Below are 22,986 nucleotides of genomic sequence, written 5' to 3'. Positions count from 1 at the left end.
CGCGCACGTACAGTGCGATTGAAACTATGTGGCCCATGTGCAGAAGTCAGTATTTTGGGGAAGAGCCACGCTCAAGGGGCCAAAGAGTTGCATGTGGCTCGCGAGCTGCGGTTTGCTAACCACTGTCCTAGGTGATATTTTAGGGCAGTGGTTCTCAACCTTGGCTGCACATTAGAATCACCTGGGAATCTTGTTAAAATCCAAATTTCTGGGCCTCATCCTCCGGAAATTCTACTTCTTTGTTAGTAATGTTGTGGCCTCACCCCATAACAAAGAAACAGAATTTCCGGAGGATGAGGCCCAGAAATCAGGATTTTAAAAAGATTCCCAGGTGATTCTAATGTGCAGCCAAGGTTGAGAACCACTGTTTTAGGGTTTTCTTTCTTTCTTTTTTTTTTTTTAAAGAACAGAAGTGATCCAGGTAAGAGGGGGCTAACATTCATTTACTCCCTCTTGGGGCAAAATTCTATGGTGGATACAACCTTCTTAAATCCTCGTAACACTTGGAATACCCTGACCCTTACCATTTATTTACTGTGTTGAGTATCAATATAGAATACATCCTATTTTGCAGCATTGAAAGGATTAAGGTGAGAAAGTATGTACATGTGTTGAGCGTATATTCTGCCGTTTCCCTCTACACCTAATTCCACTGTTCCCTTCATCCCTCTTCTTTCATTTCAGAATTATCCATCCTTTTTTGCCAAGTTAATCCTTCCACATGTACTTTGTATCTCATTAACTATCACTACCTCAGCAACCCTTTTCTATTATCCTCCCTCATCTTGACTATTAATCTCCTTTGCTACTAGCTAGCCCATCTTTAAAAATGTTTCCCTGACTTAAGTATCCTAGTTTTTACTCTCGTTTTCCCTTGGTAACCCAGCTATTTTGAAAGTAAGGCATTGCACTATCAACGTCCTTTCCACCTGTTCACATTTCTCTGCCACATTTGAAGCTGCTGGCCAGGTCTTCCTCAAGCTCTAGCACAGAACTCCCTCATTTGCCTCCGAGTTCTCAGTTTTCTCTTTGAAGGGGCCCTCCTTCTTTCCATGATCTTTAAAGGCTGCTTCTTGCTTTCCTGTCTTCCTGGAAAATCTGATCCAATCACATGGCTCTTGCTACAACCTATACACAAATGACTATCTCCAGGCCAAATCTCTCCCCTAAGTCAGGTGTACATTCTCAACTGCACTCTGGATAACTTTACCTGGATGTGCCTCAAATTCAGCACTACCTAGACTGATCCAATTTTCTTCTCCTTTTGCTCAAATATATTCTTCCTGCATATCCTTTTAAAAAAATATATATTTTAAAAAACATATATATTTTATTGATTTTTACAGAGAGGAAGGGAGAGGGATAGTTAAAAACATCGATGAGAGAGAAATATTGATCAGCTGCCTCCTGCACGCAACCCAGGTACATGCCCTTGACTGGTATCGAGCCTGGGACACTTCTTCGGTCCACAGCTGGCGCTCTATCCACTGAGCCAAACCAGTTACGGCTGCATATCCTCTCTTAATGTATGGTACTATTTATTGCCTAAGTCGGAAACTTTGGGTTTATCCATGACTTCTAGCCATTTAATCATAGTCTCCAAGTTCTGCCATTTCTCTTTATTTCTCTCCTACCTTTCTCTCCTACCATATGGATTCTCAAATGGTTTTCCCAGCTCCACTAGCCTCCACACCAGAGTGATCTTTCTACGAACAAATCTGATCATGTTATAGACAAATCGGATCAGGTTAATGACTTCCCTGAAGCTCTTCAATGGCTCCTCCACCTAGTGTTGAAATAAACTTCAAACCACGTAACACAGCATCGTGCTCGCATAGCAAAGGTCTTATTTTTCTCAGCCCAAATTCACCTTCCAGACTCATACTTCCAAGTCCTTTTACTGGTTACTCTCTGTCTACAATGCCCTTCCTATAGCTGTCTCTCCTGGCAAACACTTATTTTGTCCTTTAGAACTTAGTTCAGGCATCACTGACCAGGAAGCCATCCCTGGCTCCACCTAGGAACCTACCCTAGGCTGTGTTCCATCTGTCAAGAACATCGACGCAGTATCTGACACTCTACAGTAAATGTCTGTTTACCTCACTTGTTTCCCACTGTCTATGGGCAGCACTGGGGTCTTATTCATCTGGTAGCACCGGCGCTCGGCACTCGGATGAGCTCCCCACACACAGTTCCTCAAAAAACATTAGGTGTTTTTCCTTTCCTCCCTTAAGAAACTTGACCAAAGTCATACAGCTAGAACAGGGGTGGGCAAACTTTTTGACTCGAGGGCAACAATGGGTTCTTAAACTGGACCGGAGGGCTGGAACAAAAGCATGGATGGAGTGTTTGTGTGAACTAATATAAATTCAAAGTAAACATCATTACATAAAAGGGTACAGTCTTTTTTTTTTTTTTAGTTTTATTCATTTCAAACCGCGGGCCGTAGTTTGCCCATGGCTGAGCTAGAAAGTGGTGGAATTGGGTGTTAACCAAAAGACTAAACCTAAAGCTTGCTTATGCTTCCTACAATGCCATACACTCTCCAACCCAGATGACACAGTTTTCATTGATGGCTTGGGCTTGGTTCAGGAAAATAAATTATGCACTCACCTGTGCAGTGACTGGTGGTCCAGCAAACAAGGCCTTGTATGCAGAAGCAGCAACTGACAAAGCCCCCTTCATCAGTCCCCCGGCAATGCTGCTCCCATGGTGGTGGTGCCTGTGGAAGAAAGCTAAATTATCTCCCTAAAAAACACAAACCACTATCTTCCTACAAGATAATCTAAGTTCTAATCCTTAAATGCAAATGAAATTTCCTTGAGAAAAAAAGAAAAGTTGTAAAAAAAAGAGTAAGTTTTCCTACCAATTTTATAGCTATACATCTTGGTTTGATGTAGGGCCCAGCTCTACTGTTACATGGTATGGGCACTGCAGAAAACACATCACGCTGATTAGCATGCCAGCTTTCAGTCCCAGCTGAAAATTAATGTGGTCAAGGACATTGTGGGGTATTGGCAGTGACTGCTCAATCACCTCAGAGGAGACACCTCCCAAAGGAAATGTGATTTTTTTCTGGACACTGTTGGGAGGAGCCCACCTTGACAATGCTGAGATGACTAGGAGCAGAGAGGCAGGTGTGTCTAGTTACTAAGATGCACAGTGGGCTTGACCTTCCTGCCTTCTCCTCTGGAACTACGGGTGAGTTGTACTTAGGACATCCTTTCTGGTATGGAATGTGAACACTCTTAAACATCAATTTTAACCCTCTGTTCAGTGTTGCTCACAAGTTCTAGAAATAAGAACAAGGAGGAATGATGGCTCTCCTCTGCTCTGTGGACTGGCATATGCTCCGAGAAGGCTTGTTTAAGCAGAAGCAACACTAGGATATCCACCTGCTTCTGAAGAAGAGGCTGCACAAGGTCGAGTTACCTTGAGTGGTCATAGCTCTTCTGTCTGCTGTTTACAAGTCCTGATGAGCCTCTGGGCTCTAAAAGCAAAAGAGCTATTGGTTAGATGCAGCATCCATACGTGCCTGGTGTTTCCTACCTCAGAGCAAGGCTATTATTAAGGCAGGTGGCAATCTGATCACAGTGTGTAAAGCCTTTTTTTCTCTTTTAATATTTGGGAAAATTTCCAGGTGGCTTAAGGGCTAAGAAGAAACTGTCCAGAATGCATTGCAAGGTGACTGTCTATTAAATCAGAAGAAGTGATTCTATAACCCTATCACACTGGTTTATTAGTTCTTAAGTACTTTTAGGTTTTGTTTTTTGAGGAAGAGTAGGAAGTGACTTTTGAGGGTCTACTCAGAACTTCAAGGTGCTATTTTCCTTATTTTGAAGATAAGGAAACAGACCTGCAGGTGTTATAAACCTGCCAAACCATGGAAAGGTCACACAGTGAGGAAACGTGGAGCTGGGGCTAGAACCTAGACTGGTTTGGCTCCAAAGCCTGTGTTCTTTCAAGTACGGCACAATGCCGACCTCTATGAGGTCTCATTTAATAAATATTAAGCTGGAGAATAGGAAAGGGAGGCACACAGAAAGAGTGAAAGGGCAAATTTCTAGAAACTGCCAAGCATCACAAAGACCGAGTGCCTATTTATACCTGGTTTCCATTAGAAAAGAACATAGAAAAAGAAATAGAGCGCAGACTGGTCATTACCTCCTCTGATCTGATCAGGGACTGAAGAAACTTCTGGTATGGTAACCGGTAAATCCACTCCTGGGGAGCCATGATGCTGTGCACAAGGAGGGCTCCTTCAGAAAGACACAACATGGAAAGTAAGTTGAAAAGGCACCTGTGGTAATGGTGGGGAAACAGTACACAAAGCACAGCAGTGCCAAATTCTCTACAGAAGCTTCACATTTCTGATCCAGATCACATGTCTGAATTTAGGGATCAGGTGAGAAGGGCTCATTCTCCTTCTGGTTTTCCTCTTCAGCCAGTCAAGCTAGAAAGACTGGCTTCAGTTTAGTCACTTTCCCCTATATCAGTGGCTGGCAAACTGCGGCTCGCAAGCCACATGCGGCTCTTTGGCCCCTTGAGTGTGGCCACGAAGTTGCAATCGCACTATACGTGCGCACCCACACGTGGTATTTTGTGGAAGAGCCACACTCAAGGGGCCGCAGTTTGCTGACTACTGCCCTGTATCAACTGGTGCTGATAAAGGGAAATGTCTAGCTCCCTGGGAGAATGGTTTAAATTATAGTCCAGGCTCTACGTAGACATTTTCCATCCTATGAGAGAGCAATGACACAGGTAGAACCCAGTAGAGAATTAGAATAACTTCTCTCTAGTAGTTTCATATTATACTCTTTCCTTAACAGATTAAAGTTCCTAATTATACTTTGTTGGGTTAATATGAGAATTAGTTTCTGCTGCCTTTGCCCATGAGTCAATAGAACAGGGAGAGAAGGTCCAGGGATGTTTGCGCTTAAAAAATGGCTCTCAATGATTAAAACGTAAGTAGATGATGATACTCAGATATTTAAGGTTAACTAAAACAGGTATTTCTTTGAATCCAGAATCCACAAATACTGGGAAGTACAACTTTTATTCATCTAAAGTCAGACTTTACTATGGGAAATAGTCTCTTCCCATCTCATACACACACATACAAAACAGGTTTTGAGATCAAGTTGATTCCTCTCTCTTTATTCCACCTTTGAAGAACAGCCCAGCTGAGGGGTGTGTGGATGGTACCTGGGCAGCTGTGGTGGAGGGCCCACCACCTCTGGGGTGAGTGGCACTGTATCCAGAGTCTGTGAGGTCATGAGGATGTCATTGATGCTGTACCCCTGCAGCTGGGTCTCCCCTCCAGGGGGTGTTTCCCCAGCCTCGACTGGTTCCTGCCCAGCCTCAATCCCAGGCTCGCCTTCAGCCCCTCGCTCCAGGCCTGGCTGTGAGAGGGCAGAGCTATACATGGAGTCCCCCAGGGGGCGGCTGGTGTCAAAGCATTCAGGCAGGATGATGATGTAATCCTCTGAAGAAGCAGAGGACTGACTCTGAACTTCGTCTTTGAGCTCATCCTCCTCATCCTCTTCCTCCTCCTCCACAATAGCCTCTTCCTCAGAGATATGGACCATCTCCTCTCTCTCATCTCCAAGTGGTCCTTCCTCAGGTGAGGCAAATTTCACTGAAGGATGAAAACAAGCAATTTTTAGGCATAAGCTGAAAGCAGCCCCTGGAGCTACCCTTACCTGGTAAAGCCTCATGGGTCACGAGCTGCAATTATAAAAGCCAGAGGAGAGGGATGACCCAGGGGAAGGGTTGTTGCTGGAATCGTATCACGGCCATGTTCTAAGTCTGAAGCCTAAGCAAAGCTGAATAAAACTGAAGCTCACAAAAATACGGTAGGCAGAAACATCCTCAGCTCTAGGATTCTTAATATTTTTTTTTAATCGATTTTTTACAAAGAGGAAGGGAGAGGGATAGAGAGTTAGAAATATTGATGAGAGAGAAACATCGATCAGCTGCCTCCTGCACACCTCCTACTGGGGATGTGCCCGTAACCAAGGTACATGCCCTTGACCGGAATTGAACCTGGGACCTTTCAGTCTGCAGGCCGAGCTCTATCCACTGAGCCAAACTGGTTAGGGTAGCTCTATGATTCTTAAAACTAGGAGGCTCCATCCCTTTTCCTTTTCATGTAATGTTTAATATACTGAGACGGGTCAAAGCAAAATTGATATGCCAGTTTGCATTGCTATAGAGAAAATGTTAGGTGGTGAGTATTGTAGGACTATATGCCTACTTTCCTCCCCCTCTTTGCAGAGTAATGAGTAGTCATGGTAGAAAATTGGCAAAACATGGCTGAGAAAAAAAAGAGTACCTATAATCCTAGAGATAACTACTGAAAACTTTTTTTTTTTTTTACTTTAGGGAGAGGAAAAAAGAGAGAAAAAAACATTAATGTGAGAATAAGACATTAATTGGTTGCCTCTTGCACACCCTTTTGAGGGATCAAGCCTGAAACCCAGGCATATGCCCTGACCGGGAATTGAACTGGCAACCTTTCTGTGCATGGAACAATGCCCAACCAACTGAGCCACACTGGCTAAGGCACTACAGTGAACATTTTGATGTTAAGTTCTTCCAGATTTTTAAGTTATGCATTTATGCACAAGCGTGTGTGCGCAAGTATTTTAAACAAAAATAAAACAAATAATACTTAAAAGTTATAGGTCAAATTTCATTATAATAAACAAGAGATTTTTCCCATATTATTTTGATGCACTAGAATTTGAATTTTTAGATAGTTCTTGAAATATGCAGTACTGAAAACTAAAACCATTTCCCCTAAGAACAGGAACGAGACAGGGATGCCACTTTCACCACTCTTGTTTGACATAGTACTGGAAGTACTAGCCATAGAGATCAGACAAGAAGAAATAAAAGGCATCCAAATTGGAAAAGATGAAATATGCAGTACTGGTTCTACCTATCTGATATCTAGAAATTTCTGTTATAGAGAAATTTATTATAACAGAATTTAAATTGGAGAAACTTAGTTCGGTGCTCCTGCTTCTCCCCACTATTTCCTGGACTGCTGCCCTTAGAGAGAAGAGAATTCAGCTGCCAAATGGGGGTTTCTGCTAGGGAGGTCTGTCAATTTACAGGAAAACTCCTCACTGCAGAATCCAGGCAGCACTAGCTGCTGTTCCTCTGTAATTCTGCCCTGGGAAAGTATAGAAATGAGTTATGGTGGCTGCTTTGCTCCTGAAGCTAATTAAAAAGGCCAGGTACAGTATGTAGAGTCTAAAGAAACAAACATGATCCGAATTCTAACAAAGATCACCTTGCCTCCATTCTCAGTGAAGAGCACTTGTACCTATTCAGGTCTGACAATCACAATTCAGACACCACCCTCCTGTGTGGGGGAATTCAGGACACTCACTGTGCAGAGACTTCTGTCTGCAAGGTGGGTTGTGGTCTGGGGCAGCATCCAAGGTAAGGGATCGGATTACAGTCTCACACACGAACTGGGTCCCACTCAGGTCATCTTCTGCCTCCTCCACTGAAGTAATATTCTCAGCCCTCCTCTTTACTGATGCCGTGGAATCTGAAAGAAATGAACCTTGTCTACACTTGGTGTTTAAAGCAGTGGTTCTCAACCTTCTGGCCCTTTAAATATAGTTCCTCATGTTGTGACCCAACCATAAAATTATTTTCATTGCTACTTCATAACTGTAATGTTGCTACTGTTATGAATCGTCATGTAAATATCTGGTATGCAGGATGGTCTTAGGCGACCCCTGTGAAAGGGTCGTTCGACTGCCAAAGGGGTCGCGACCCACAGGTTGAGAACTGCTGGTTTAAAGTGTTAAGAACCTTTCTCCAGTCATGTACCCATGCTTGATACTACACAAAGGAATGGATACTATCTATTCCATGTCAACATGAGACTTAATATGAGATGGTACAGGAAAACACTTTATAAGCTAAGGTAGGATTAGTTGGGAGAAAGGGGGTATCTATAAAAATGGTGTGGTATGAAAGGGGAGGATGGAAATACTTTACAAATATTTAACCCCTTACCAGAGAGAGCTTTAAGTCCCGCCCCTTCACTCTCTTCCTGTATCTGCCCCAAGCCTGGCTTCTCTATTAAAGGGCTGTCATGTGGCAGAGGAGACATGCAGGGAGTCATATCTGGAGAAGGAAGACAGGAGAACCATCAATAAAGAAAAAGGATCACATCATCAATAGTCAGTGTCCAGAAGCAGCAGCTCATTGGCTTCTTGCTTCCTACAGGGCTAATATAAACTCAGGTATGCTTCAAGACCTGTTGTAAAGATTTCTCCAGACTATTAGGTACGTAAGTGTCTCAGACAGATGAATCAATGCAGGAAGTATCATAAACAGTTGTCTGGTCCAGAAGGCAATGTGCAAGACAGAACCATGAATGTAAAGAACAAAGGGACACAAACATCTAGAGAAAAATGGAGATGAGGGTCGCTTTATGGTGGGGAGGCTTTATACAAACTTGTCTTGTACAGAGTTCACTTATTACCCACTTTACCTGGCTTCCTTTATGCCTGTTAATAAAATAAGGTGGGTTTTATGACAGTCTTACCTACAGGGGTGTTATGGGGCACTCTCTCCAACTCTTGGACAATGTTAATATCCAACAGCTCAAAGGACAGCAGATCCTGGGGGAAAAATAGGCAATGTTAGGCAGTACACACTGGAATAATGTTTTGTCTTCACAGGATTTGCAAGGCCATTGAGCTCCACATCATCCTAGATTGAACTCTGTTCAAATTCATGCCCCACCTCAGCCAAGTGCAAACAAGGAAGAAGAGTTAAATGGATACTAGATATTCAAATAATCAAATGGTAGAAAAGAGAGAAAATGCAGTGGGGGTGAAGGAGAGCCAATATGAAGAGCCAACTAAAGGGAAGTTGTGGTAAAGCACAAGACTGAGTTCCCAATTCAAAAAGCAAGCATTTAGCTTATTAACTCGCTTCTATAGATCTTGCCATTCACTGCATCTGACTGGATCATGGTGGGCATATCTCTAACTTTCTGGGCACCATCTATGGCTATACCACCTTCTCTTCAACAAGTTAAGAACTCTTTCCCGTGCTTTCTGTCCCTTGCCCCTCAAAGTGCTCAATCTTCCACCTGGGCAGTTAAAAGGTCCACAGATGGGATGTAGAGCTCCCTCTCGCTGGCAACATTTTTTGTCTTCTGTGGGATGTAGGTTCCTGTCCCTTCTGTCTGTTCAGTTGCCCCAAGCTGAATTTCTTCTTTAGCCAGAAGAAAAGTTTCCTATAGAGAAAAACCATTGGGACAAATTTTAGGCCTTTCAACAGAACTCAACAAGGCAAGCTGACGAACACCGCAGCACCTTATAGAGAAGTCGCAAAAATAGTACAGAGTTCACTTATTACCCCCTTTACCTAGCTTCCTATAATGACAACAACTTAGGTTAACCATAGTATCAACAGTCAAAACCAGGACATTAACATTGGGTAACTAAATTTCAACAGTAAACACTCTAAAAAACTGCCCATCTAATACAGGGAAATTGCCTAAAAAAATTGCACCAAGTAACAACTAGGGCAAGACTTCATTAGTATTTAGGGGACACACACAACGGACACTCAGGAGAGAGGAATGTTACGGAGCAAAGCCATCAGTCCAGCAGTTCCACAGGCCAGCCAGGCAGTCCTACTTTCCCTAGTGTAGCAAAGAGGCTGGCAATGCATCATTACAAAGACATACAGAAACAGTGAGGAGCACCTGCACCAGATCCTAAGGATACACAAACAAAGCCCCCCGAGTACTAGGCCCAATATAAGCATATCCATGTTTTGGGGGGATAGGAGGGAGCCAACCTTTCCAGATTTCTGAAAGAACAACCAGCTATGAGTGGGCTCTTTTAGCTGGTCACCTCTTCCAGTGCTCACCTCTTGTTGGCAGGTGAGATCACCAGTTTTGCTTGAGTTAATCATGCTCTTTTCAATGTTATCAGAGCTTTCTGTGGAGCAGAGAGGATCTACTATGATACTGCACCAGACCCGAGGTCCAAACTGCTGGCCTTTGTGAGAAAGCCGCCAGTGGGAAGTGTATGTTCCCTCCAAGGCTGGGGCAATGAACTCCACAGACACAATTCCCACATGGCCAGCCTTGAGGCAGGGGACCAAAACATCCTTCTTTTCTGTCGAGGCCATAGTTAGGTTTCCCCACATGAACTTGAGCTGAAATGAACAGTGACAAGAGAAAGAAAGCAAGCTTGTTAGCTGAGCACTCTGCCACTTCAAATCATTCATCTTCACATTTTTGTGGGAAAAATACCTTTGTATCTGTACTCCACTTTACATTTCCTGTATTTTTCATCCTCCAGTGTTTGATAAACTTGGTTCCTGGCTGAAGGTGAGTCCCATCAGGCAAATTCTCATCCACAAATGCTGCACTGAGGGTTGGCATAACTGGGGCACAGGGCTGCAAAGGGAGCCTGAACAGAAATTCAGATAGTCACCTGCTGTTGGATGGGATGGCTTCTGAATACCCAACACTGTAGTTTGAGGCTCTGACTGTTGAGGATGCACGAATGCATTTGCCTTATAAGTAATACTAATAACATTTTTTAACAAACAGAAGACAAATCTGACTCCTGAACTAAAAAGCTATGATGAGGATCTGTAAATAAAACAACTGAAGAGTCAGACTTAAATAACTACCAAACCACCCTTTTTAAGAATGTCAGGATCAGAGAATGGGAAATTTAAGAGTTTGGGTGTTAGGAGCTACGAATAAATATGAGAGACGTTCGCTGAAGTTCTAGTTTTAGAGGGCTGGACCTCAAGACTTGGCTCCCACTCTGGCCCTGGGCTTACATTAGGGTGTTAGACTGCAGTAAGCTCTCAGGTCGGCCCAAGGGACACTTGGGGCTCTGGAGTCCATGGATGGAATTCCACAGATGGATCTTCCTGCGGAGTTTAAGCTGCTTTTTAAGTTCCTTGACCTCTGCTTTACGCTGTTTCTTCTCAGCTCGCAACCTTTGCTTTTCTGCTTTAAGAAAATTCTTGTCAACCTGCTTCTGGAGCCTGTGAGACAACAAATGATAGTCTTAAAAACAAACCTCACAAATCTTGAAGCTACTTTGAGCTTCTTGTCGTCTCTATCAGTGCCAGCTTATAGTTTAGTTTCTTTCTTTCTTTCTTTTTTAAATATATTTTATTGATTTTTTACACAGAGGAAGGAAGAGGGATAGTGAGTTAGAAACATCAATGAGAGAGAAACATCAATCAGCTGCCTCCTGCACACTCCCTACTGGGGATGTGCCCGCAACCAAGGTACATGCCCTTGACCGGAATTGAACCTGGGACCCTTCAGTCCGCAGGCCGACGCTCTATCTACTGAGCCAAACCGGTTAGGGCTAGTTTCTTTCTTTCTTTTTATTTATTTCTTTTTAATTTTTTATTTTATTTTTTTAAATATATTTTATTGATTTTTTTACAGAGAGGAAGGGAGAGGGAAAGGGATAGCAAGTTAGAAACATTGATGAGAGAGAAACATCGATTCAGCTGCCTCCTGCACGCCCCCTACTGGGGATGTGCCCGCAACCCAGGTACATGCCCTTGACCAGAATCGAACCTGGGACCCTTGAGTCCGCAGGCCGATGCTCTACCCGCTGAGCCAAACCAGCTAGGGCTAGTTTCTTTCTTTGAAAATTAAATTTATTGGGGTCACACTGGTTAATAAAATTAACCTCTTTCTGCAGTTCTCATTTCCATTTCATTAGCTTTGGATAATTGTCCCCATCATTGCACATCAACTAGAAATGAGCCAGAATAAGTAGACTATTTGTAGTTTTGTGACTCACTGCCTGTCACCAGAACCAGGAAGCCAGAGAACACACATCCCATGTATAAATGGTTTACCTGGCTTGTTCCAGAGCAGCAGGAAGACGAGGAGTAGAGAACCTTGAGTGAGAGAACGATTCAGAGGAACCCACAACAGGTCTCCGCAACTTCAGCAGGACATGGTTGGAGTCATGGACATAGGGTCCCGATTCACAATCTTCACAGATATTGTAGGATGGGCATAGGCTATGGGAGAAAAAAAGGCGCAGTGGGAAATACATGAGGTAGGGAACTATGAGACCACACTTCTGTATTTGCTCTATTACCAGCTAGGTAGTAACCTGAGCATGCTATCCAACCGTCCTATGTACTAATTTTCCTCATTAATAAAATGAGGACAGAAACAACTGACCTATATCTATTTCAAAGGACAATCTATGGGAGGAAGCAAGAGATGAAAGTATTTAGAACAACAGGGAGATAATTTTTGGTGATCTAATTTTGTTTTGGGGAACATAATTTTGTCCTGCTCTGTTAATTCAAATGTATATCTGAACACATCAACCTGAATAGTTATTCAAATTGATATTTTTTTCTTGTGGGTGAAGAATAGCTTGCTTCCAACCAGAGCTGCTATATCTAATGCTCGGAGATAGAGTACATCCAATTTCCCATTATTTACCCAGAATGCCAAGAAGGCCTGCTTTCAGGTCTACTAATAGCTATCATTCCCAAGTCACTACTTACCTGCACTGGTAGCGCACACCAAAGATCCTCCGTTGACAGCTGCTACAAGAAATATGCCAATTGAACTGGTTTTCTGGCAAAAACAGTGTTTCCTCTGAAATAGGCATTGAGACTTCTGAGGGACAGGAGCCCAAGGATGGGTTCTGGAGGACAAGCTTCTCATGTAATTTCTGTTCAAGTTTCTCAACAGTTTCTTTAACCACTTGTTCTCTGAACTATAACACAGAGCAGAAGATGGGGGGAAAACCCATCAGTTCTGATATTGGGAAAAGGCATGAAGATATTAAATAGACCTCACCATCTCTAGTATAATATAAGAACATAATAAACAGCTAATATCTACTGAACAAATGAACAGAAACATAGCAAAAGGTCTATTCTCCTACAGCTAAAATGGTTCAAAAAAACAAACAAAACTTTCGATTAGTAAATTTCCAACTTCTTTCTGAAGCATAGAGATTTGTTCCTTTCCATTAGAACGAAATGCCCTCTTTTTCTGTTACATCACTGCAAAAGTTGAGAGCTTTCTTTATTGGAACTGCTCTAGTTCAGAAATTATTAGCTACCAGAGGCAGCAGCCATCTGGGTTCAGCTTTCTATTTCTCCCACATTCCACACATTGCTGCTAAAACCCTAGTCACAGAGAACACTCACTGTCTCCAGGTAGCTTGTGAACCAGTCTGGGGGCCTGTCTTGAGGCTGATCTGCGTCAGATGGAGCAAGCGGAAACTGTTGCAAGAAAACATAATCCAAGATCTTGGAGGTTACTTTTTATTTCTATTTAAAATAAATTTCCTGAAATGTATTATTTTGAGTTTTTTTGTCAAACAAAATATGTGGGTAAAAAAAAAAAAGAAAAGACAGTATGAAGAAGTATAAAAGGAAAACAAAGTCTGTGTCATCCTATTTGCCCCCCGCCCAGAAGTACCACTGTTACCAGTTTTAAAAAGTCAGACCGACATGGTCACCATAACTCCCACTCTTTCTGAAAAGCTCAAATCTTACACCAGAGAATGAAACATAAGGTTAGAGAAACTGCAGAGACAGGTCCACTCCCTTCATACCTGTGGTGCAGGTTCCTCTGGGGTCTTCATGTCTGATCCCAAGACTCTCATCAGTGAAGAATAATGTGCAAGTGGCTTTTTCCCTGTCCTCGAAACTGGAGGTTTTTCTGCTAGATCTGGGGGTGGAGCTTCATCAACGACACGGTAGCCTTCATGGACTTGCATCTGAAGTTGGTTTCCCTGCTTAACTGCCATCTGAGAGCAGAGGTTATGAAATAAAAACATATTGTGTGATTCTCCTCTCCCAAAGGAAAATTCAAAGACACTCAAACAGAAGAGGTGTGGTGAGTTATGCTGGAAAATGTTTGTTTAATGTAGTCAAATGACATACATGTCAGCCTGCTGTTTCTTTGTCAAGAATGTTAACTAGGAATGGTTTTGTTTTTAAAAACACAAAAGTAGGTTTTCAGTGCAGCACTTTATTAGCTGTTTTCATTAACTGGGTTACTATTCTGTGTAATTGGTTTTTATGTAGGTCTTCATTTATGAATTTTCATCTCAACTTTTCAAAAAAGTCAATCCCAGACTACCAGAACCTGAGAGAAACTTAAAGTTATACCCCACAGTTATTTATTTCCCCACTAAGAATAGTACTCTGGAAAGCATGTTTATGTGGTCACCTCTTTTTGAAGACCATCTTCTTAAAAATCCTATTTCGAAAACTACTTCAAAGAGCATTTGAGGTTCCAGGAAGGTACTCCAATGTCCCAGAGATTAAGAAGTCAAGTCCACGGGGTTTTAACTTCTCCCACTTGTCACTCAGTGACTGTGGGAAACAGTTTATTGTCTTCACTATCTGATAAACATAGACAGAGGACCCCCCCCCCCCCCCCCCGCAAAAAAAAGGCTGGGTGCCTTTGAAACCCTAACAAAGGTTGGAGCTAGGCGCCACCTCTGTTTGTCCAGACAGTGGTAGCTGAAACTACTCCCCCATTTATTATTATGTAAATCCTTGCTGATGGGCTAGTCTGCCTGTTGCCAGGGGTCACCTGCCTAAGGGCTATGCTATGGGTGCATCCCAGAATCAATAAAAGCTTGGTGAGGCCTGAGCACGGGTGGAAGTCCTTCCCCTTGAGTTGGACTTGCCCGCCTGGTCCCCCAATATTTCAAATTATCTCTTGTCTTTTCTCTTTCATTTGTGTGCGGCTCTGCTTCCAGTTCCTGAACCCTGACCCACGCGGGACGTGGGAAGGAAACACTCAACAAGTGACAAGCTATGTATTTTACACATAAAACTTTTCAAGATTTCATTTTAATAAATCATTCCATGGTCAATAAGTTTGAAAGATATTATTTAAATCAGAGATCAGCAAACTTTTTAAAGGGCCACATAATAAGTATTTTAGGCTTACAGGCCAACTTACTGTCACAACTACTCAAATCTGTTATAGCACAAAAGCAGCCACAGACAATAGTGAATGGACATGGCTGTGTTCCAGCAAAACATCATAAAAACATATAGCCAGCCCACTAGGTACAGTTTGCCAACTCCTATTTTAGACCATAAATCAACAAGCTTTTAGTAGAATGTGTGGTAGAGCCTGTAGATAAAATTGCTCAAGGAAACATGTCTAAATATAAACATGGAATCTTAATTAAGTATTAAATAGTATTATCATATACTAGAGGCCCAGTTCACGGTATTCGTGCACAGGTGGGGTCCCTAGGCCTGGCCGGCAATCAGGGCTGATCTGTGGGGCAACCGGCAGGGTGATGGGGGGAGCCCACTGGCACCCACCTTGGCTGGCCTGGGGGCAGCTCCTGCGTTGAGTGTCTGCCCCCTGGTGGTCAGTGCATGTCATAGCGAACCATCATTCTGCCGTTTGGTCGATTTGCATATTAGGCTTTTATTACATAGGATATATATACATATATACACACATATGTATACAGTCTTGGCTTATATAAACTCTAGACTACTGAGGTCCAAGATTCCTGACTGACTGGGTAAACTAATAGTGACTGTGGGAAATGTATTAGTTTGTAAGAGCTAAGAAGACCTTTCTAGTGAATAAACTACTATAGCTTCTGAGAATAGGGAAAGAGAAAAGCCAGGAAAACTTGGATAAGATTGAAGGGGATGGGAAGACAGCAGGCTGAAATAGCTGAAAAGTAGGAAATAGGAAGACCAAATGAAACTGGGCAGAGGGAAATTATGAAGCATGAAATATTAACAGAGATGGATATTTTAACTAAGAGAATCCAGGGAAAGGCTTGAATATCCAAAACCAAGAGACTAGCTGGCAAGACTTCTAAGTAAAAACCAAGAAAGACATCAGCTAAACTACTGAAACACTTGGCACTAGAACAGCAATTCTGACCAGAAACCAAAAAAGGGCAAATCCAACTTTCAGTGAAAAAAATCTTGCCTTTCCCTCCCTAGACTAAAAGTGATTATGGAAAATAACTTAGTCTTGGACTAGAAGTTCACAAAGAACAGTGAAACATTAAAGAAAAACCTTAACTAAGGTGGTAATGAAAGGACAGCTGGCACACCTTAAAGAAGTGACCTTGAGGAATGCTCTGATCCATCACTGACAGACAAGGGATTGTTTGTAAATGGATGCTTTCTACCTTAAATTATCCCATATTATACTGCAACATTCTATAGGGGGATCAAGGTGAAGAAAGAAGATAAAAAATATCAACCAGAAACTACCATTCCAGAGAGTTCTTTGTATTTTTAAATGCTAGATGGTGGCACCAAAACCAGCAATGAGATGGAATGATAACTGAAAAACACACACAAAACTTTTATATTTGGGGCTGCCTTTTGCTGAATGGTATGCCCATGCATCATAGTTTCCCTAAAAACAGGTTTTGCTCTATTTATATTCATTAGTTTCTCCCCATGGCCAACAGAATTCAGGTTCAAGTTTTATTAATAAACATTTAAAAATTATTTGAAAATAAGATGCAATAACCATTACCTTAAGTGCTTCTTCATATTCTCCTAAAAGGATAAAAAATACATATGGTGATATTTCTTCACCAGTCCACAAGATTCTATTAAGTACAGCCAATCCTTACTTTTAAGAATTCTTAGCTTACAATCCTTACACATGAACAGCTACTATCTTTTTGCTGACAAACTCCTTTCTCATCACATTGCAAATAGAAGCTACTTGCTGGTTAGTTCTCCCCTTTAATCCCGTTACTGGAGCCTTCTAATTACAAAACCTCCACCCAGATCCCTCACGCTAGGCTTAATGGGACTCAGGACTCAAGGAAGTTCATGAAATACTATCATTTCAGCTGTTTAAAATGAGTTTTTGGGGGCTAGCCTGGGAACCTAGCCTTCAAATATAACATTCCTGTAGCAAAATATACTCCAACCTCTGAACAATCATCTTACAAATAAGCTTCTAGAATACTACTTGTTTGTGAACTGACATTAACATATATACCAAGTCAGAGACAAATGTAATACCAGACCAAATTGTATGTGTTGGACTGGGAGGCAGTTCACATTAGCATCTAAACATAAGAGAATCTCCCATTAAAGCTATCCTTAGGCTCTGTCCTGGCTGGGCGGCTCAGTTGATTGGAGTGTTGTCCCGTACACCAAAAGGTTGTGGATAGATTCACGATCAGGGCACATGCCTAGGTTGAGGGTACAATCCCAGTCAGGGTGCATATGGGAAGCAACCAATTGATGTTTCTCTCTCTCTCTCTAAAAAAATCAATAAAAAAACCAACATATCCTCAGGTGAGGATTTTGTTTAAACAGGCTGTCCTTAGGCTCCAACCAAAGGCACCTTCAGATACAAAAAACTGCTATAAAATAAAAATATGCTATGTAACTAATGTCCATGGATAAATGAGTACAATGTCAATTTACTGTATACCAAATTCTACTCTAAAATTAATATTGCAACAATGAGTGTATATGGAAATGCATATGCCAATGAACAGATGAAGGCTTTTGACTTACCTTGACTGTTGATGGATACCTGTAAAAGAACAAAAAAGCAACAGTGAATTATAAACCTCTCATCAACTGAGCAGTTTACTAGGACCAGCCTCACAGGATAGATGCAAAATCTCAGGTTAGGGGTTCAGCTTTTCTAGTACTATGAACTAGTTGTAATTAGTAGTTAAGGAATTTTACTGCTTACTTTATTCTTTATTTCAGGTACATTAAGAAGCAGCATAATATAATGGCTAGGAGCCTGGGCTCTGGAGCCAGAGGGTATGGAATGAACCTCTTCTACTTCCCAGCTTATGTGCCTTTGGGTAAGTTTATTAATTAATCTAAGTCTCAGTTTCCTCATGTAAATAGGAAAATGATGACAATGCAGTACCTAATATATAGTATTTCTTTTAGACTGACACATTGTAACCACTCAACAAAGGTTGGTCAGTATTATTATGATTATAAATGAAATGGCAACTTATAATATACTTAAATTTAAGATCAGGACATAGTTTTAAAAGTTATCTCTCATATTTTCTTCTTCAATGTTGCTTCCCCATTTCTCAACTCCATCTCAAATGCCGTAAGTCAGCTTAGAACATGCAATTATCAAATACATATAAACCACTACACAAATGAGATAAACAGCATTCTGAATTCTTCAAACCCCACATCAGTCTTGAAAAATAAAATCCCGGCTGAAACCGGTTTGGCTCAGTGGATAGAGCGTCGGCCTGCGGACTGAAGGGTCCCAGGTTCGATTCCGGTCAGGGGCATGTACCTGGGTTGCGGGCACATCCCCAGTGGGAGATGTGCAGGTGGCAGCTGATTGATGTTTCTCTCTCATCAATGTTTCTAACTCTCTATCTCTCTCCCTTCCTCTCTGTAAAAAAACCAATAAAATATATTAAAAAGAAAAAGAAGAAGAAAAATAAAAATAAAATCCCTACTCTGGATGCATAGCAATGGGTACCATAATATACTTTACCTCTTCATTTTCCTCATCCAGGTATTTTATCTGAATAGTGTTCAGATCAAATGAAACTTTTACCTGCAAATGAAATGTACATACTATATGATCAAGGTATCAAAAAGGTAGTTTGTAACAGAAACCTAGACCTTATAAAAGGATGGACATATTTCAGAACATAAACATTAAACATTTCCAGTGGTTAAAAAAAAACACCATAAACAAAGTCAAAAGACAAACAATGGGCTGGGGAAAATATTTGCAACTCATAAAATAGACAAAGGGTTAACATCTGCAATACATGAAGAGCAAAACTGATAATCGTAAGAATAACAATCCAGGTAAAAGTGGGCAAAAATGTACAGAAATTTCATAGGAAAAGAAGTCAAATATGCCTATAAAATACATGAAAAGATGTTAAGCTTTAATGGCAGTCAGAACAATGCAAATTACCCCTAGCTGGTTTGGCCCAGTGGCTAGAGAGTCAGCCTGTGGACTGAAGGGTCCTGGGTTCGATTTGGTCAAGGGCACATGCCTGAGTGGCGGGCTTGATCCCCAGTAGGGGTTGGGGATAATTAATAAAAAATACATATTTTTAAAAATAAAAAAACAATGCAAATTAAAGCAATGAAATGTCTGTCGCCCCAACAGAATGGCAAAAAAAATTTAAAGCCATAACGTCCAATATTGTCAAAAATTAATTTAGTGCACTGTAATATATTCCTGTGAGGTGCTATAGTTGTTTGGCAATATTCATTAAATAATTAAAATCACATATCTTGTGACCCATTAATCTTATTTTGGGAAACTTTATCCTATAGATCAGTGTATAAGTTATATATTAAGAGCTAGCCTCTGTGGTTTATTTTATAGTGGTTAAAAAACACACAACATCCTTTGACCTTGAGGACATTATGTTAAGTGAAATAAGTCAGACAAAAAACAAATAACGTGTGATTTCACTTACATGTGGAATATTAAAAATAAACACACACACACAAAAACGACCCTGTTGGTTGCTTAGTGTAAAAAAAACCAACAAAACAAAATAAACACACAAATGAACTCAGACACAGAAAACATATTGTGGTTGCCAGAGGCAGGGGGTGGAAGGTGGGTAAAATGGATGAAGGTGGTCAAAAGGTACAAACTTACAGTTAAAAATGTTGTAACTGTGTGGTGATGGGTATTAACTAGACTTATTGTTGTTATCCTATATAATAAAAGCCTAATATGCTAAGTGTCCGACTGCTTGTTTGACAGTTCCACCAGTTGCTATGATCCATACTGATCACCAGAGGGCAGATGCTCTGACCAGTAGGTTAGCTTGCTGCTGGGGTCCCACCAATCAGGACTGGGCGAGATGGGCCAGACACGACCTGGAGCCCTCCCGCGGTCCCTCCCTGGCCCCGATCATGCACTGGTGGGGTCCCTCGCCTGGCCTGTACCCTCTCCCAATCCAGGACCCCTCGGCGCATGAATCCATGCACTGGGCCTCTAGTATATAAACACAGAATCATATTGTACACCTGAAACTAATATAAAATAAAACTAATACATTTCAATTAAAAAAAAAACCCACACATAATCTTTCAATAAGGAATGGTTAAATTATAATAATACAACAATACAAATAATGTGGACAATCTATACTTTTAAAAAAATGAGCTTGATTTCTTATCTAGTCACTAAAAACAATGTTTAAAATATACTTTTGGGCCGAAACCGGTTTGGCTCAGTGGGTAGAGCGTCGGCCTGCGGACTGAAAGGTCCCAGGTTCGATTCCGGTCAAGGGCATGTACCTGGGTTGCGGGCACATCCCCAGTAGGAGATGTGCAGGAGGCGGCTGATCGATGTTTCTCTCCCATCGATGTTTCTAACTCTCTATCTCTCTCTCCCTTCCACTCTGTAAAAAAAAAAAAAAAATCAATAAAATATATTTAAAAAAAAATAATATACTTTTGGGTTAAAAAAAACCAACAAGCTGTGTACTATAATGTTTATAGTAGGATCCTAGTATGTTATCTGTATGAACATGGCTGTTAATATTGATTACCTCAGAGAGGTGGGAAGTGGATGGAGGGACATTAACTTTTTCTTTATATATGTTTGGATTGTCTCACTTCTATTTATAATGGACACATATTACACTTTTGTAATTTAACATTTACAATAAGGAAAAAGGCAAGCTGTCAGCTCATTTAACTACTAGGAAAAAAAGATTAACTGTGTTTGATTTTCAGATTATTTGACAAACAAAGATCCAACTTTCCGTATAACCATCTGTCTGGGACAGTATAAAGAACTTATGTGCTGAAAGACAGGGTACTAGATCAGACCATAATTTGTGGTCTCTCCACCATTTATTTTCCTTTTTAGTTGCCATAACACATAACCAATTATGAGGTTTTTTACTAACCAGGTAAAAGTAGGTTTTTACCAAAGTGTTTGTTAGATAAACAGTTATACAGGAAGTAAAACATTCACTACTGCAAACCAAGCAAGAGTGCAAAGGGCAAACCAAGAGGAGGAAAAGCATTAACAAACATATGTTATACCCTTAATAGTTCACAAACCACAGTAACATACTTGCTCTCACGAAAGAAAACATTCCTCTGGGGCCTGGTTAGGGTGGGGCCCACACCAATTCATTCCTCAGACTGTTTCTAAAATTAATAGATTTTCTAAGTCCTATCTCACTTAAAAAACAAACAGAAAACTTTGCTTTTCTAAACTCTTCAAAAGAAATTTATTTGTTCCCTTTACTAAGGCACACATCTCCTATATGAATACTGAACCTTTGTCAAAACTAATTTTCCAAAAGGCTCAGAAATGGTAAATATGACAGCCTTTGCAGCTATGAAACAACACTGCTAAAAATAGCTACCTCTGGAGGGGAAAATCTATGGTTAAAGGATAGAGAAATAAAATAAAATTAACACTCACCATAGCTTCGACATCAGCCCAAGTTGTATTTTCTGGATCAGAAACCAGAAAGCTTTGTGTTTCATTTTTAAAACTCACATTTAGAGTAACCTGTGGTTCCATGCTGTGGTGCTAGAGTTGAGAGGAGAGGGGAAACATTAGAAAGAGTGTAAATTGCATAAACATATATTCAACAAATACTTTGAAGATTTATTTATTTAAAATATATTTTATTGATTTTTACAGAGAGGAAGGGAGAGGGATAGAGAGTTAGAAACATCGATGAGAGAGAAACATCGATCAGCTGCCTCCTGCACACCCCCTACTGGGGATGTGCCCGCAACTAAGGTACATGCCCTTGACTGGGATCGAACCTGGGACCCTTCAGTCCGCAGGCGGACGCTCTATCCACTGAGCCAAACCGGTTAGGGCTGAGGATTTAATATAGGCTCGGCTAGACTAGGAGGACACAGCAGTGAATGAGAAGACAATGTCTGCTCTTCTACTTACAACCTAGTGGATAGCTAAAAACAAATCTCAAGGTTAAATGTTTGCTGAGAAAATATAAATTTTGGCCACATCCACATAAATCATCTAATAAAATCCTTTAGAATTTTCTGGAACTTCATAATGACTGGTTAATCCCTGGCCAGTGTGGCTCATTTGGTTGAGCATGTCACCCCCTTGGACCAAAAGACTGTCATTGGATTCCCAGTCAGGGCACATGCCAAGATTTCGGGTTCAGTTGAGGTGCTATGGAGGCAATGAAACAATGTTTCTCTTCCTCTCCCCTCCTCTCTCTCTAAAAATATCAATAAAAACATATAATGATTGGTTAAGTAAACAGATACCTATTATCTTCTAGTATCAAGATAAATAAATTGGATTAGGTCCCTACTGCCAGGGAATTTATTTTTTACTAGAGGCCGGTGCATGACATTCGGGTGACAGGGTCCCTCAGCACAGCCGGCTCGCAGTCCAGGAGCTCTTGGGGAATGTCCGAGTGACGGGAAGGGGGTGTGGAGGGGAGAGGGGCGGGCCTAAACTGCAGTGGGACATGCTTAGCGCTGCCCTGGAGGTGGGAGAGGCTCCACCACGCTGTGCTTGCCAGCTGCAAACCCTCAGTCAGCCCAGGTTGTGGCTGAGCAGCGCTCTCCCTGTGGGAGCGCACTGACCACCAGGGGGCAGCTCCTGCGTTGAGCATCTGCCCCCTGGTGGTCAGTGCATGTCATAGCGAGCAGTTGTTCCACTGTTCCGTCGATTTGCATAGTACCCTTTTATTATATAGTATATTTTTATAACTTGAAAACAACATCCTACACTTTTCTTGGAAAAGAAGTTTTTTTCTAAATTGAGCAACCCAGGTTCTCTATTAGATGAATTTTAACAACTTAGAGGTCAAAACACTAGCCCCGTGGTTGGCAAACTGCGGCTTGCGAGCCACATGCGGCTCTTTGGCCCCTTGAGTGTGGCTCTTCCTAAGCCTTAGGAGTACCCTAATTAAGTTAATAACAATGTACCGATCTATATAGTTTAAATTTAAAAAATGT

General features: G+C 41.4%; 1 protein-coding gene across 3 annotated transcripts in view; it reads right to left on the bottom strand.

Annotated features, from left to right (window-relative positions):
- The window catches only part of NBR1 (NBR1 autophagy cargo receptor), a 29,835-nt gene that overhangs the window by 3,074 nt on the left and 3,775 nt on the right, over window positions 1-22,986 (bottom strand). Inside the window, exons 2-20 of one of the 3 annotated variants that reach the window (XM_081109183.1) lie at window positions 21,458-21,568; window positions 18,530-18,592; window positions 17,560-17,578; window positions 16,556-16,578; window positions 13,626-13,820; window positions 13,216-13,290; window positions 12,562-12,776; window positions 11,893-12,060; window positions 10,846-11,055; window positions 10,304-10,463; window positions 9,916-10,206; window positions 9,128-9,274; window positions 8,576-8,651; window positions 8,041-8,151; window positions 7,400-7,564; window positions 5,206-5,638; window positions 4,165-4,259; window positions 3,433-3,490; window positions 2,614-2,722 (exon numbers count right to left, since the gene is read on the bottom strand). In XM_081109183.1, the coding sequence (XP_080965309.1) occupies window positions 2,614-2,722; window positions 3,433-3,490; window positions 4,165-4,259; window positions 5,206-5,638; window positions 7,400-7,564; window positions 8,041-8,151; window positions 8,576-8,651; window positions 9,128-9,274; window positions 9,916-10,206; window positions 10,304-10,463; window positions 10,846-11,055; window positions 11,893-12,060; window positions 12,562-12,776; window positions 13,216-13,290; window positions 13,626-13,820; window positions 16,556-16,578; window positions 17,560-17,578; window positions 18,530-18,592; window positions 21,458-21,559 (2,715 nt within the window). In that variant the 5' untranslated portion in view covers window positions 21,560-21,568. Of the gene's footprint in view, window positions 1-2,613; window positions 2,723-3,432; window positions 3,491-4,164; window positions 4,260-5,205; window positions 5,639-7,399; window positions 7,565-8,040; window positions 8,152-8,575; window positions 8,652-9,127; window positions 9,275-9,915; window positions 10,207-10,303; window positions 10,464-10,845; window positions 11,056-11,892; window positions 12,061-12,561; window positions 12,777-13,215; window positions 13,291-13,625; window positions 13,821-16,555; window positions 16,579-17,559; window positions 17,579-18,514; window positions 18,593-21,457; window positions 21,569-22,986 lie in introns of all 3 variants that reach the window. The other 2 variants (XM_081109181.1, XM_081109182.1) reach the window with 2 other exon arrangements.

This window comes from Myotis nattereri (genome assembly GCF_964212035.1).
Source record: "Myotis nattereri genome assembly, chromosome: 16".
Lineage (NCBI taxonomy): Eukaryota > Metazoa > Chordata > Mammalia > Chiroptera > Vespertilionidae > Myotis > Myotis nattereri.
The sequence above is the reverse complement of the archived record's forward strand: the minus strand, read 5'-3'. Positions and strand labels throughout refer to the sequence as shown.